At 48.9% G+C, this 15,159-nt stretch overlaps 1 protein-coding gene across 1 annotated transcript in view; it reads right to left on the bottom strand.

The window, feature by feature from the left end:
* FRMPD2 (FERM and PDZ domain containing 2) overlaps positions 1-15,159 on the bottom strand; it is a 176,520-nt gene that overhangs the window by 51,334 nt on the left and 110,027 nt on the right. Inside the window, exons 24-30 of the mRNA XM_074958563.1 lie at positions 13,960-14,064; positions 12,242-12,335; positions 11,673-11,758; positions 11,355-11,502; positions 9,324-9,538; positions 5,714-5,812; positions 3,636-4,000 (exon numbers count right to left, since the gene is read on the bottom strand). Of these exons, the coding sequence (XP_074814664.1) occupies positions 3,636-4,000; positions 5,714-5,812; positions 9,324-9,538; positions 11,355-11,502; positions 11,673-11,758; positions 12,242-12,335; positions 13,960-14,064 (1,112 nt within the window). The remainder of the gene's footprint in view (positions 1-3,635; positions 4,001-5,713; positions 5,813-9,323; positions 9,539-11,354; positions 11,503-11,672; positions 11,759-12,241; positions 12,336-13,959; positions 14,065-15,159) is intronic.

The following is a 15,159-nucleotide window of genomic DNA, read 5'->3' on the forward strand; positions in this document are numbered from 1 at the left end:
TTAAGAGAAAAAGAATGAGCAAGTAACTTGTCCAACACATAGTAAGAATTTGTATTGCAATGTCTTGTCAGTTTTCATCTCCACCTTCTCCTTATTTGAAAGGCAATGCCGAACACGTACAATTCCTTGCATGGCAACTGTGGTTCATGGGACCAACAAGTACATTATGATGAGGCAGTCATCTCTCTGTAGTTAAGGTGGTAAATAACTTTCCACTACAAGCCCGCTTTTGACCCCATTGTGCTTTTTTGATGTAAAAAAATTATGCAAACAACATTTAAAACAATCTCAAAATGGTCTTTGATATGTGTTATTTACAAAGAACCCTGCTTCACAGAGGATAGACATTTTATTAATAATAATATCTTTTGACATTCTCCCCATCTCTTTGATTACAGATTGCACTGTTGCCTGGCATTCAAAAGCAAGTGAATAAATGCAATTAAAAGGAGTGTAAATTACTCTATCCTTTCCTATTTTAAGCCCGAGGGCCTAAGAGCTAAGTTTTGTTCCAGCTGCCATCTGTGGTTGGCCAGAAAACTGAAAAACACAGAGAACCCTTCTTAGCTCATGTGATCAGTCCCACTGAGCCATCAGATGGTACCGACAGCTGTTATGTGGAATGCCCCTGTGGAATGAAGACCCATTCCTGTTGGCTCCGGTGGGTTTCCTGGTAAGAGTAAGAGTGGCTGATGTGAACGAGGAAGAGTTTGGAGGAGCGGGGTGTGTATGCAGCTCAATGAAGAGAGCGATAGTGCTTTATTAGCTCGTTGCTATAGAGAGTTGAAAGGGAGAGGAGCCGGCCATCTCAGATAACACCGCCACGCGGGGAATGAAACGTGTCAGTGCAGGTGCTTCGATAGGGTGACAGATATTTATGATGTGCTGGAAGAGCACCTCGATAATTTAATGAAATATTTAAGAAGGGCAGCGCACAGGCCTGGGAAGAAGGAGGAGGTCACAAGTTTAACAGAGATCTCAACCATTAAGCATATGGCAGAGGCTGTGTTACATGACAGTGAAGCACTAGGCCTGGAAGGTACTTGGCAGACCTACAAATGCTCATGGCAATCAGCCAAGTAATGGCTCATACCACTGCAAGCAAGGGCTGCTTCTAGCCCATCTCTCCGGGCAGGGAAGAAACTGAGATCCTGACCCTGGTCTCTCTTACAACAGCATAAATCAGGAATTCTACCTAAATCTATGGGCTGGATTCTGCATAGCCTGTGTATAATGAGCACTACAGCTGCAGTTGCCTTGGTAATTCTGGGCATGTCTACACTGGAGCTGGAAAGTATAATTCCCAGCTCAAGGATACATACCCACTTTAGCTCCCATCGAGCTAGCACGCTAAAAATAGAGGGTAGCAGCGTGAGGGGCCAGCTGCCCATAATATGTATCTAGGGTTTCAGATGGAAGTGTACTTGGGGCAACTCATGCCACTGTGGCTCCACTTCTGTTTCTAGCATGGCAGCTTGATCAGAGCTAACACAGGTACGTCTCCTCAAGTTGGAATTTACACCCAGTTTGAAGTGTAGATGTAATACCCACAAACCCTGCTCATTGGCGGGCAGAATCGAACCTGGGGTATCTGAAGCTTAATGCATGAGCCTCTACTACATAAGCTAAAAGCCACGTGGCTTTTTTAAACAGAAGACTATCTGAAGTTGAAATGAAATGAAAATCGCCTTTTTGAATGGACATTTTGACATAAAGTGTCAATTGTGTTTAGGTTTATTTAAACCCAGAAGCTGAAACAAACTGACTTTTTAAGTTGATACCAAACTCAAATTTCTATTAGACATTTTTCACAGGAAAAAATAAAAAATCATCATTTGAATTGCCATTTTCCTGCAAAATCTTCCATTTTTGATCAAACTATTTTCCGTCAGGAAAACTTCCAACACAATAAATGCCGATTGGCTTGAGTTTTCACACTAAAAATGCTTGAGTGCATAAATGCACAAGAGCTTTTTGAGGAATGGGTGAGCTAAAGGTAGTGTGGTGTTGTAGCCACCCTCTGAATTGACCCTGGGCAAGGGTACTGGAATCCCTGAATTTCTGGTACGGTCGCTGCTGTTAAGGGATTCTGGACAGCCACACCAGGATCTCAACTGGCTGTATGTGAGAATAGGCACAAGCACCTCCTAAAGCAGAGGTGGGCAAACTATAGCCCGCGGGCGATATCCGGCCCACGGGAACCTCCTGCCCAGCCCCTGAGCTCCTGGCCTGGGAGGCTAGCCCCCAGCCTCTCCCTCACTTTTCCCCCTCCCCCGTAGCCTCAGCTCACTGCACTGCTGGCGCAATGCTCTGGGTGGCAGGGCTCTTGCTGTGCGGTGGCGTGGCTGGCTCCGGCCGGGCGGCATGGCTGCCTGTCCTGGTGCTCTGGGCGGTGTGGCTGTAGCGCCGCCAGCCACCGGTGCTCCAGGCAGCACGGTATGGGGGCAGGGAGCGGGCGGGGGGGTTGGATAGAGGGCAGGGGAGTTCGGGGTGGTGGTCAGGGGTGAGGGTGTGGATAGGGGTCAGGGCAGTCAGAGGGTGGGGAACAGGGGGGTTAAATGGGGGCAGGGGTTCCGGGGGGCAGTCAGGAAGGAGACGGGGGTTGGATGGGGCAGTGGGAGGCAGTCAGGGACGGGGGGTCCAGGGGCGGTCAGGGGACAGGGAGCGGGGGGGGAGGTGGATGGGGTAGGGGTCCCCGGGGGGCTGTTAGGGGACAGGGAACAGGGGGGTTGGATGGGGCAGGAGTCCCGGAGGGGCCGATAGCAGGCTAGAAGCAGGGGGGGTTGGATAGGGGGCGGGGGCCGGGCACGCCTAGCTGTTTGGGGAGGCACAGTCTCCCCTAACCGGCCCTCCATACAATTTCAGAAACCTGATGTGGCCCTCAGGCCAAAAGTTTGCCCACCCCGTCCTAAAGCAAATATCTCATAAATCTGCAGAAGATGACCCGCTGGAAGAGCTCTCACTCCTACGCTACAGTCCCAGAGCTCCCCTGCCATCCACAGCAGAGCACTCATTTCACAGCGTCTCCTCTCCCATTTCTTTTGAGATGGGGAGGAGGGCTGGAGAATTTCACATTGCAGAATGGTACCTGAATGAACTTGGTTTCTTTCCTCTGTTCTTTTAACAGCCTTTCCTTTCTTTAAAAATTGTACAAAATCTGAAAACAGAGTCTTATGAACACTTTATGCTTTTAATATTGGTAAGCTTCGGCTGGGAAAAGACCATGGGCCTGATTCTCATTTACTCTGCAGCCCTTTTATACCACTCTGGTAGTACACAGGGACCTTAAACTAGATCTCAATTACTTTAATTCTCAGTTAGGTCAATGGGGTCCTTCCATTGAGTTTAATGGAAGCTGCATGAGGTCCTGGCTGGACAATGCAGTTTATTTCCATAATGCATTATTCATTCAACTCTCTCACAATACAGCTTATTGCACAGTTCCAGGAAGGAGGCCGGAGAAGGTGGAGACAGCAGGCTGGGACAGGCATGAACGGCTGGTAAGGGGAAATGTTGGTTAATTAACACAGCAGTTAAAAGCACAGAACCTTGTGTTTAACCCCCAGCACTTCACTTGGGTGCAAAATTCTAAGGGCCACTGGAAGCAGCACAGGGGGGAGCTCCGCCCTTCTTACCTTTCAGCCCTTCCGCTCTCACATGGCGAGTAGCAGTTCTGCATCACCTCTTCCTCCAGAGAGAGGAACGTCTCAGGGGCAATGGCTTCCTGATGCCATTTCCAGAGGTGCTTGTAGGAGTGCTCACTGTGGGCTCCAGGCCTGTCACATGGCTTCTCTTGGGAAGGTTCCATGCCCTGCTCCTCAGGAGACAAGTTCTCCTCTTCAGGAGGGTCACCGCAAGAGGCCACTGCTTCAGAATCCATATGGTCTTCCAGTTCTGGAGAGGTACTGTCCCTCTCGCTAGCAGCATGAGCACCACGGCTGGGCTCTGGGGTAGCTGGCGTCACGGTCCCAAACTCCTTAACCGGAGAAGGCACTGGGGTCTATCAAAACGACAGAGAGAGGGATTAAACTAGCTTCGCCTCCCTCTCCCATCACTCCTTCACCATCTTCCTCTATTACAGGCCAAGAGGAACACAGCAGAGCCAATATCAACCGGCGCTCCATGCAGGACACCACAGTGCTGGTGGCATGGTGGAAGCATAGCTCTGAGACACTATAAAACACTGAATCTCCGGGGAAGGAGAGATATGGAAAATATTTTCCCCAGTGAAAGTATTGTTAGTGGGAGGTACCCGATTCCCCACTCTGGAGACTAGCCTGGAAGTTCTCGTCATCAAATAGCTGCAGTATGAGCAGCAGCAGGATACATTTTCATGCCCCACTCTCCTCCCCCTTTCACTGCCCTCTGGTGTGTGGACAATCTCCAGTTAGCAGTAAGCGGCTTCCCACCAATTTGACGCCTGTGCAAGAAAGAAGAGCAGACAGGCCCCTGAAGGACAGTGGTGTCGGGGTCTGTTTATCCCGTGGGGACTATTCTAACAGGGATCTCCATCCACCCAGGCCCTGCGGCAGTGAAGACTGGCATGATGGCGGACCACAGGGTGATCAGCCTGGCCTGAATCAAGTCTAACCCAAAAGCCTGTGCACCAATGGAGTGCTTGTGTGTGGACATGAGATGTGGTACAGAGCAGGAGGAGTTTGGCTGGTGCACCAAATTTCTCTAGTGTAGACAAGACCACAGGAGGGAAATTAGGTTCAGGCTCCTCAGCCCATTCACACTTTGGCCTTTCTGCTGTCCCTGTTAATCAGTACCAGTCATGACAGTGGTTTCTGAGAGGCGGACATCTGCACACAGAAAATTGGACCGAGATCACTGGTGGCATTTCATGAAGTTCACTAACTAGCAGCCTAGAGGTCAAAGGTTCAATATCTCATGTCCAGTCTCAATAACGGTCCAGTCTACTCAAAGCTCCGGATTAGCAACCAGAAAACTGCTGCTTAGAACATTTGCAATGTTTGGGCTCGGCTAGAATGCCACAGTTCTGCCCCAGAGCCCTCCAGAACCCTGCCATCACCCTTTGGCATCCCGCTGGCTCAGTGCTGCAGTGCCACAAGAAGATTAGACTAGAAACACCAGCAGGGCAGATCTGCTCCCCTCTTATTACTATGGCTACCGAGAAAGTCACTGCTCAGTTGTGGGAGCAGGGTTTGTTGTTGGGAGAGTGTACCAGGGCAGGCTGAGTCAGCACCCTGCCACTCCAATCCCCACTTGTTTATGTTAACTGAGCTTTGAAGGCGGGCGGCTGAAAAAGCAGGCTAGTTATCTGAGTGGAGAGACAGCTGAGGGGCTCACTGGATGGAAGTATCCCCAGCACCTAGCACTATATAAGCACACAGGAAGGAAGTGCTGCACAGAGAGTGGAGGGCCTGGAGGAAGGCAGAAGTAGGTAGGATGGGCTTCTGCTACGTCCCTTCCCCAGAAGCAAGCAGAAAAACTGGCTACTGATTGTAAATATAATATATTCTAAAGCACAGCGGTGGTTAAGAAAACCTGGTGGTTTTGGTCAGTGGCTGAGGCTGGAAAGTTCTCTCAGGGGACCACCCCAGGACAGAAAGGAAGGGAAAAGAACAGAGCTGCCTGACGGAGGGGGGAATAATCCATGTCCTTCTTGTTTGAGACTCACTAGCAAGTGCTGCAGTGAGCGTTTCCAGGCCTACGGATGCAAGTGTAATACTAAGAAGGCTTGTCTTACCAGTGCACTCTGGTCTATTTCTGGAAGAAGACCTTTCGGAGGTCTGCAGAGAAGAAGCGTGACTTGTCGAGGAGCTCCTCTCAGCAAGTGCAGGACATCCTATGCAGAGGGGAAATATTGTTAGCCTGGTAAGGTAATACACAGCCCCCAAGCTGCAGCCCAATCCTTCTCTGCTCACGATTAAAGGAGCAAGGTTAATTGTGCCGCTAGTCAGCAGCACTTCAATGCCCACAATCTGCTCTAGGACATGCATCTGGAGGCAGAATTAGCCCTTTTACACTAGCTCAGGATTTGGCCTTCCAATGGCCACCTGAATTCAATGGCTCTTTGCTTTCAGTTGCAGTGATGGGTGTAAGTTACACCCAAGGGGTATATACCATGTAACCTATAACTCAGTTGAAAAAACAAACCCCTTGGGCACAAACACCTCCCCACCCACAAGGTTTCTCCTGATTTGGTACCTTCTGTAGGAACTGCAGGCCTTGTTGGAGCCCTCGGCATAACTAACAATGTAAACCAAAGGCTGTGAACCAGAGTAGGCCTGGCCTTGGCAAAATAACAACACACCAGGTATTGGCTAACCAAGTAAGCACATTCCTGACCATAGAGGATGGTGCAAGGACACCAAGAGTTCTCAAGTAACTATGGAAACAAGTTCCCAAGGGATGGTACAGGAACACACTGGCCCCTCGTAAGATAAGGATGGGATGACAGGGTCATGGTTGAGGATGTTTTGTTCAAACTAGCAGGTACAAGCAGAAGGGTGGTAACTAACCACATCGGGAGTGTAATGCGTAACTTGTTTGTATCAGCGTATAAAAGGAGAAGTCATAGGAGGGGCACCTTTGCACTCACCAGGGGACAGCGTCCTGGTGTGCTGACGAGCGGGTGCCATTGTATCTGTAACCCCAGAGCCAGTGGGCGAGCACTGTGCTTCATCGGCAATAAACCTGGCCGGGTGCCTTGGCCACCGAACCGAGCCTGTGGTCTTTCTTTGTGAACAACATCGAGGTTCTGCTGAATTAGCCAGCTGCACTCTCTGCTCGCACAGCTGACATCAGAGTTCCAACAACAGCAGCCCTGAGCAGCCGCAGCAATTCTTCACCGCGCTAACAACAGGAACAACGACCTAAAAGGCCAAACCCTGATTTCTGTGCACAGACTGAATAAAGGGGCTGTGCACAGGGACATTACACAGGGAGCTGGAGGGGAGGGAACACTCTTTCTCAAGCCAGGGGCAAGGCATGACATCCATCTGCAGCCCTCCACAGTCAGCTACCATAGCTGCTGCATGTGGGTTTTGGACCTATGTAGTCTCAGGCCCACGGGCCACAAGACCATTTTTTTCCTCTGCAGACCTGCTGTGGAGGCCTCTGCAGAGTGGTGCTGATTGGTACATGGAGTTAGGGGGAAATCCCACTGCCTGGACTCTCTGTACTCTGCCTCTCCACGCACAGAGGAACTGTGCTGAATCTGCTGGGTTTGCCTCTGCCTGTGCCCTTCCCATGCCTGGGACGATCTGTCCCTAGCAGCGTACGGAGAGGATATCTAGCCAGTTATGGGGAGGCCACTGACCAGAGGGGATGTGAATTCAGCATGCGGACAGAACACCGGAACCAGCGCAGAACATCTTAGCCCCAGCCTTGCCCACTGCACAGCGGGCACTGCCGGAAACCCTTCTCCAGAAACACAGCGTGAAGACCCAGGAGCACTTTTCCTGCCCATTGAAGGCCTTGCTCTAATGCTACAATACAGGTTACATCGTCATACAAGAAGGATTGGCAAAACCCCCAGACACAAGGATGATCTTTGAAGCTCAGCTGAGTAGGCTTCCCCCGGGGGATTTCTAGCACGGCCTGCTTCTAACCAGACTGAGGATGTTGCAGGAACAGCCCCTCCCTCGAGCCATTCCCACTTCCTGCCCTGGCTAAAAACTGGAAATGCAGAAAAGAGAAAAACGCCACTTTCCCCTTTCAAACTTGTTCTCTAGTTATGTAGGGGAATATTTGCACTGGCAAGAGGGGCCTGTCTGAGCACTGTGAGGGCCTCGGACAGCCCGCCAGGAATGCAGCCCCCCATACTCATGTTGTCAGCAGCAGCAGGCAGGATGTGCACTTTGGGGGCAGCAATAAGGGGAACTACAGAGCATACTGCCAGAAAGTCCTCCTTCCATACACAAGGCAGAATGCCTCAAGATCCCTCAAGCTGTCAGCACTTTGCTGCCCCCTCCCAGAATGCTTCGCTCTCAGAGGGATGAGGACTGGAAGAGCCATGGAAGAGGCTTTAAAGTGTGATTCTACCATGGAATATGGCAGCTGGGGTTCCATATTCCCTGTGTCTCACTGATTTCCGGGTCAGAGCATCCCCGTTTGCCAATCAAACTATGGTTTTTCATACAGCCAGCTGTGCAAACTCAGCCTGGGATCTGAGAGTCAAGGTGGGCTCTCTCCGTCTTGGCCATCAGTAGTGGCAGGGAAGATTGGGTATGCCAGATTACGTTCACTACCTTCAGTTTATGCCCTGAGTGACGCCAGTGTTAGCCCACTTGGGCTACACAGTTATTTCTGAGGGCATAATCTGAAGAAATTGGGGCTTCCTCAAGTGCCACTGGAAGACTAATTTGGCCTGCAAACCCTTTCTTATGGCGATGATGCAAAGGTGGAGGGGACCCAGTTTGACTCTCAAATCCCAGGTAGCGTTTGCACAGCTGGCTGTTCAAACCATACTTTTAAATGTCACCTTACCAGATCTGAACTTGAAACCAGTGCAACATGGTGAATACGGAACTCTATGGTGTCATTTATACAAGGTCATTTTTTAACATAGCACACGAGTAAAACAATAATATACAGTTATATAGCCCCCTCCATCAGAGAAGCTCGAAGTATGTAAATATTATTATCTTCATTTTACAAATGAGGAAACCACTGCATGGAAAATTTAAGTGACTTGCTAATGGTCACATAAAGCATCAATGGCAGAACTGCGTTTCGAATGCAAATCTTCTAACTCCCTGTCCCTTGCTCTAACCATTTAACCACACTGCTATGCTCTCAATAAGAGAGTTACATAACATTACTCATCAACCCTGTTCAGCAATAGGCATCCTCATTAACCATGGTTTTATTCATGTAGGTCTATCAGGTGATTTCACAAGGAAAGAAAATATTATATTTTGAAAAATAAACAATAAAGATAGAACTGAGATCCAAATCTAAACCTATTGCGGTAAATCTGGAGTAATGCCCATTCAAGACAAAGGAGTTACTCCAACTTTATACCATTACAACCTGAGACCAGAATCTGCCACTTGGTATTTAGCATGACATTATAAAACACACGTGAACCCAAGGGGAAAGCGTGTCAACTCATATCTAAAAGCAACACAGACTGCAGTAAGTAACTGGTATGTGTTTGCCAACATATTTTGTATGTCAATAGTGGAGAGCAAGGAAATTAAATAGTGAAGGAAATTCTGCATAACGATTTTATACAAACTCAGTATTGTATTGAACCCTTTGGGCAAGCATAAAATAGTGGGGTGAAACTTCATTTACACTTAATTAATATGTTACACAGAGGGAGGCCCATTCAGAGCCCTGCTTGGTACCTGATACGAGAGTCCTTGAATAGGTTTCTCATTAACAGCTAAAATGACATCTCCGACTTCAATCTCTCCATTCTCTTCAGCTGGCTGCCCTGGAAACAGTTTTTTGATCCTCACAATTTCTCCTCCGAGGTGTTCACAAGCCTCTCTTTCCATCTGCAGAAAACTGAAGCCGAGGCCTCCGGAGTTCTTCGTCAGCTTGACTTCAAACATGTTATCTTTTCAAAGAAGGGACAGGAACCTGAGAGTGCTCCATGGCACACACATCCCATAAAGTGCCGTTCAGCTCTGAAAAGTGCCTATATAAATACAACGCCCTCAGCCTCAGCAGATCCGCACCTGGTTTGCAGCAGAGGCAGCCTGCTGTCGGTAATGACCAAAATAACATTTTTATTCCTTTCAACTCTGTGAGCCCTGCAGTGTTGACTCAGTTCAGAGGGTCAGAGCTGCATTCTGTTCCACCATGTGAATCCCCAGGTATAGTAAACCCGAACCTGTGTATGACCACTGATTGAGAGGAACATTGCTTTGGGGCAGATGAGGACAGAATCTGCACCTGGTCTGGGCTCCCTGTAAATACTTCACGGACCCCAGTAGTGATTTATAGTATATTTACTGAGACTAAATCAGATGTCACTCGCACCAGTATCAGTCAGGAGTAAGGGGGGGCGGGGGCACTAGAGTAAATCTAGGGCCGTGGAGAGCAGAATCAGACCTGTTGTTTTCTTCCAGGCTAGACAGGGGGACATGCCCTCCTCCCGAGACATATAGGGCTAAATCCTGGCTTTTGCATCAAGAGGGGTGCTGGGAAGGAGGTGAAGGAGCCGGAGGGTGCGGACACCCTGCAGACTGAGTGCTTCTGGGGGAACAGAGAGAGGGACCCACTAGACCAGAGGAGGGCTAACTACGGCCCACGGGCTTCTGCTGGGCCACCAGATTGGGGCTGCACCATGCGGCTCGGCCCCCCTTTGGTGCTCCAGTCAGGGCGCCGGGTCAGGGCCACACCACGTGGCTCCTTGAAGCCGTGGCATGACCCCACTCTGAGGGTCGGTGGCTGCTCCACACCTAGGAGCTGGAGAAGGGACATGTCACTGCTTTCGGGAGCCGCTTGAGGTAAGCACCGCTCGGAGCCTGCACCCCTGAGTCTCTCCCCCACCCCAACCCCCTGCCCAGCCCTTATCCCCCTCCCACTCTCCAAACCCCTCGATCCCAGAATGGCACACCCTCCTACACCCCAAACTCCTCATCCCCAGCCCCACCCCAGAGCCCACACCCCCAACCAGAGCCCTCACCCCCTCCTACACCCCAACCCCAATTTTTTGAGCATTCATGGCCTGCCATACAATTTCTATTCCCCGATGTGGCCCTCAGGCCAAAAAGTTTGCCCACCCCTTGTTAGACCATCAAAGAAGGGCAGTAACAGCTCTCCTCACCTCTGGTTTCCTGGCAGGGTAAGTGCATCATAGGCCACACCCCCACCCCAGGCACTCCTCCTCTGGCAAGAGTGACATGGCCACTCTGTCCTCGTGTTCATGGCAGCATCTGGCTGCCCCTGGCATGAGGATGCAGTGGAGGAGGAGAAAGGGGCTGTTTGCCCCATCCTGACCGGTGCACCCCTTCACAGGGAACCGTTATTGTTCCTTGATCAATTAACTGTGCACATGTAGTGCTTCAGCCAGGGGATAAAGCAAAAAGCGCCACTCACAGTACCTGCTAGGCCTGATTTTGCTCTTGCTTACACCAGGAATTACTCTACAGACCTCAGTAGGGTTACACTGGTGTAAATTAGCTGGTGTATCTGAGTTGCACCCGAAATGCTTCAGAAATAACAAATTTATTTTAAATCACAGACTAGCATCACCTGTTATACTTCTATTTATTCAATATGTAGTTTACATTGTATAATCGACAGGAAATATTCTGGCATATCTTTTTGTGACCAGTGCAAATCTCACATGATCTTCCATTCACTTCTTACAGAAGGGAATGAGTAAGTGGGAGGAAGACACCCCGGGTGCCTTTATCATCACTCACCATCTGTTGCAAAGGAGTAGCCGTTGGGACCGGCTGACAAGGGCATTGCCAAGGAAACGATCACAGATTTCTCGTCCGTTCTGTCTTTAGCAGCTGGACACGGCTCTGCAGATTTGTGACGTCCCCTTTCTAGAAGCAGCCTGACAACCTAGCAAGATGATGGACAAGTTCCCCTGACACTCTGCATAGTCAGCATCGGCTTTTCATTTCTCTCCAACCAACAGAGCAGAAAATAAATGTTCCTGGGCCCAGATCTGCCACCCAGACTCACATGAAGTAGCCCCTTGCTCCATCATTGAGATCTCCCCTTCTACAAACCTGGCCAGATTTCTTCAGGCATTCCACAGCCTGCTTGTGCGTGATGCCACAGAGGCTGATCCCGTCCACCTCCAGCAGCCGATCACCTGAGGCAAACAACAATCGGGGCAAGTCGCTTTGGCATTTTAATCGAACAGGAATGAGCTACTAGCACTTTGCCAATTGTGACTGATCTTGGTGAGTTAGGCTTTACAACTGCGTACTGTTACTGCTGTTTGCCGTACTTCCTAGATAGCCCTTGTACTGAGAGACCCTTCAAATTATGCACTGATGTAACCTAGTTACCAAAAGCAACACTGAAAGATGTTCACGAGCCGAGTCACTGAACATATATTTGAGAACCACTGGTCAGATGTGTGGTTACGTAGAGTCCCTGATCTGCAAAAAGACACTAGGTATTTCCAGTGTGAGCTACAGGGACTGCATATTCTGAATTCCAGACAGCTGGAAGTTCATAGCTGTCTGCCCCTCCAACCAGTAACGGTTAACACATTTCAAAGACCCCTAGAGAGAACGCAGAGCCAAACATTTAGTTCTGCAGCACAGAATCGTACTGTCAAATGCCCTACCTTTTTTTATTTGTCCATCCTTATCAGCTGGTCCTCTGGGGATAACTGACTTCACGTATATTCCACCATCACGCACGCTAGTGTTGATCCCACCCTGCAAAATATTCACCCATCATTTACTTTAGTGCCTGAGCATGGTTTTCTCCTCCCTTGATAAAATCAAAGCCATATTTTGATGTGTTGCCAAGCAAATTCTAAACAGAGTTTTTTCAGAAATCAACAATGGCTTCAGAAATTACATATTTTTAAAATTAGGAGGGGGGGACTGGAAACAGATACTACTCTCCCACTTTGTGCCTAGTTTGTAACATGCTCCTCAAAGCAACAGCCATGTCTTATTCTCTCTGTAAAGCACTGTGAAGATCGATAAGGCTACACACAATTGTTTAATCATATTCATTCATAAACACTCCCCATGCCACTGGGAATGTGGTTACATCTCGAAGCCTGCTAACAGCCCCAACTCCCTAAATCTGTGCAATGCACACAGTAGCTATTAATGTTTCAGAGGAAACATAAAAACAAGGTCGTGACTCCTGACCACTTGGAGCTATTCACAATCCTATGGCACTTTCCACAAGAACAGAGATGTTAGTCCCCGGGGAAATTCCAAACTCGCTTAATTCCATTCTGCCAAACCACATCCCCAGGCAATTTCAAGTGGACAAGACTAGATGCCTTTCTGGAAGATATACTTTAGCCACAAGTTATTGGGCTCACTAAGTATAGAGGCCACAGGATGGGATTCTCTGGCCTGTGTTATACATAGGTCAGACTAGATGATCGTAGCAGAGGCAGATTAGCCACTAGGTTAACCAGGTCCATGTCAATTGGGGCACCCCCACAACCTGACCAGCTCTGCCCACCTGGCGCTCCTGCTGGGGAGCAGGGTAAGCCCCCGCGCCCAACTCCACTCCCTGGCAGGAGTGCCAGGCAGAGGGTGGGCCAAACCCTGACCCCATTTTGCCCATCAGGAGTGCTGGGAGGAGGGGAGGGGACTGCAGGCAGAAGTGGTGGGGAAGGGCCTCCACTTGCTCTGGCTCAGGGCCCTACAAACCCCTAATCTGCTTCTGTATCACAGTGGTCCCTTCTGGCCTTAAACTCTATGAAATCTATGACACACTGTTAAATGGCTGTTGTTTTCCACCCCAGTGGCAGCTGCATTTCAGTGGCAGGTGAAGTGATCCTTGGATCTATGTGGACGATCGATTAATTCCCCTGATGCAGTACGGGGTATTATCTCCCAGTGAAGTAACACGCAGCATGGCCATTTCTGCCCACCCTGGAGCTTCTGAACTAGGGAAGGAAACATTACATCCCCGCTGAGACCCCATGATAGCCCACTAGCAGACACTGTCTAGGGAATACTCTGAATTGGTGCATTTCCCAGATGCATTGGCCAGGCCCCTCCCTGGCATACCCTGACACTTTCAAGCCTTCAGCTGCATTAGGGTTTCAGAGTGCTTATGCTGCTGTGACCTTTATCCAGGCTGACTTTCTGACACTGCAGCCCCTCAGCCCGCGTTCTGATGGCGAGAATCGGGATGACTAGAACCCACGGTTTATAATCACTTCATCAAGCAATGGGATCTCAGGCTGAAATTCATGTGCTAGGTATCGCTATCAGTACCATCTTCCTCTAGAGCTGCACTATGCCATGTGGACCGGGTAATGCCACAGTGTTAAGGGTGCATTGTACGATCAACAATTGTACTTGCAGTCACACTGATTCCAAGAGTCCCGCCTTCTTTAACCAACTCCACAGAATAGATTTCATCTGAATTGCTTTCGGCAGACGGTGGAAAGTGGGAGGAGTTGGCTTCCTATCTCAAAATAGAAACATGAATGAGACTGTTACACGGGAGATCACGAAAAATATTCCAGCAGAAGTGAAAGGCTCAATCATGCTCTCATTTACGCCAGCGTAAATCCAGAGTAACACCACTTATATCCACAGCATTCCTCCAAATTTACACCAGCGTCACTCACAGAAAAAGGTGGCTCAAAACATGTAAGCTACGGACAGATGGGGAGGTCATTCAAGGCTAGAACCGTCAGATTTTCTGCCTGGTTTTCTAGAGCTGTTTGAAATTTTCTGAAAAATGTGAATCAAAATCTTGACATTTTCACAGAAAAAATAGAAAAAAAACCCAACAACATTTCTGTGCAACCTCCCCCCACCCCCAATTTTTGACCAGCTTTAGACTTGGCCAATATTTCCGAGATTCAAAACTTTAATAAACAAAATCAGAAGATTTTTAAGCAAAATTTTCCCTTGATATTTCCCCCTCATTTTTTGACCCAGGGCCAATGGGCAGAAGGCACAAGGGGTGCATAGGTTTTACAGGGATCCCCTGGGTCAGATATATGCACAAGAGTGCACTGAGGGGTGGCATGTGAAGTGTCTACCGAGAGCCAGTAGCCCACTGGTCATCGTAATCGTTGCAAAATGTATGTGTGGATAATATGTAAGGAATTATGTATCGATAACGAAAATATGTTCTCAAGGTCTTTGAGTTAAGGCAGGTCACCAGGAGGTGATGTACCTTGGAAATGTTCCTTTCAGGCAGGAGGTAACAGACACCTGTCTCCCTGCCTATCCACTTGTGTATTGTATGCCTCATAATGTATGCCTATTTGCATACTGAGCAAGTGATGAAATGTGAGATTGTGAAATTGACAAGACGACACAAACAGCAGCGGGTGTCCTGTTTATGAATAAAGACAAAGGATTGTTCTCGTATATCTTGGAGTGTAAGGAAACACACTGAGTCCTTCACCTAGGAGGCAAGCTGACAGCATGTCTGTCTCACGAAAGGAGGGTCACAGCCAAACCTGGATCTAAAACGCTGCAAGGATTTTGGGTGAACAATACTCTACAGACATGAGAATATCTTGTTAATTAAATCTAGGTTCTA

Source organism: Natator depressus, chromosome 7 (assembly GCF_965152275.1).
Source record: "Natator depressus isolate rNatDep1 chromosome 7, rNatDep2.hap1, whole genome shotgun sequence".
NCBI lineage: Eukaryota > Metazoa > Chordata > Testudines > Cheloniidae > Natator > Natator depressus.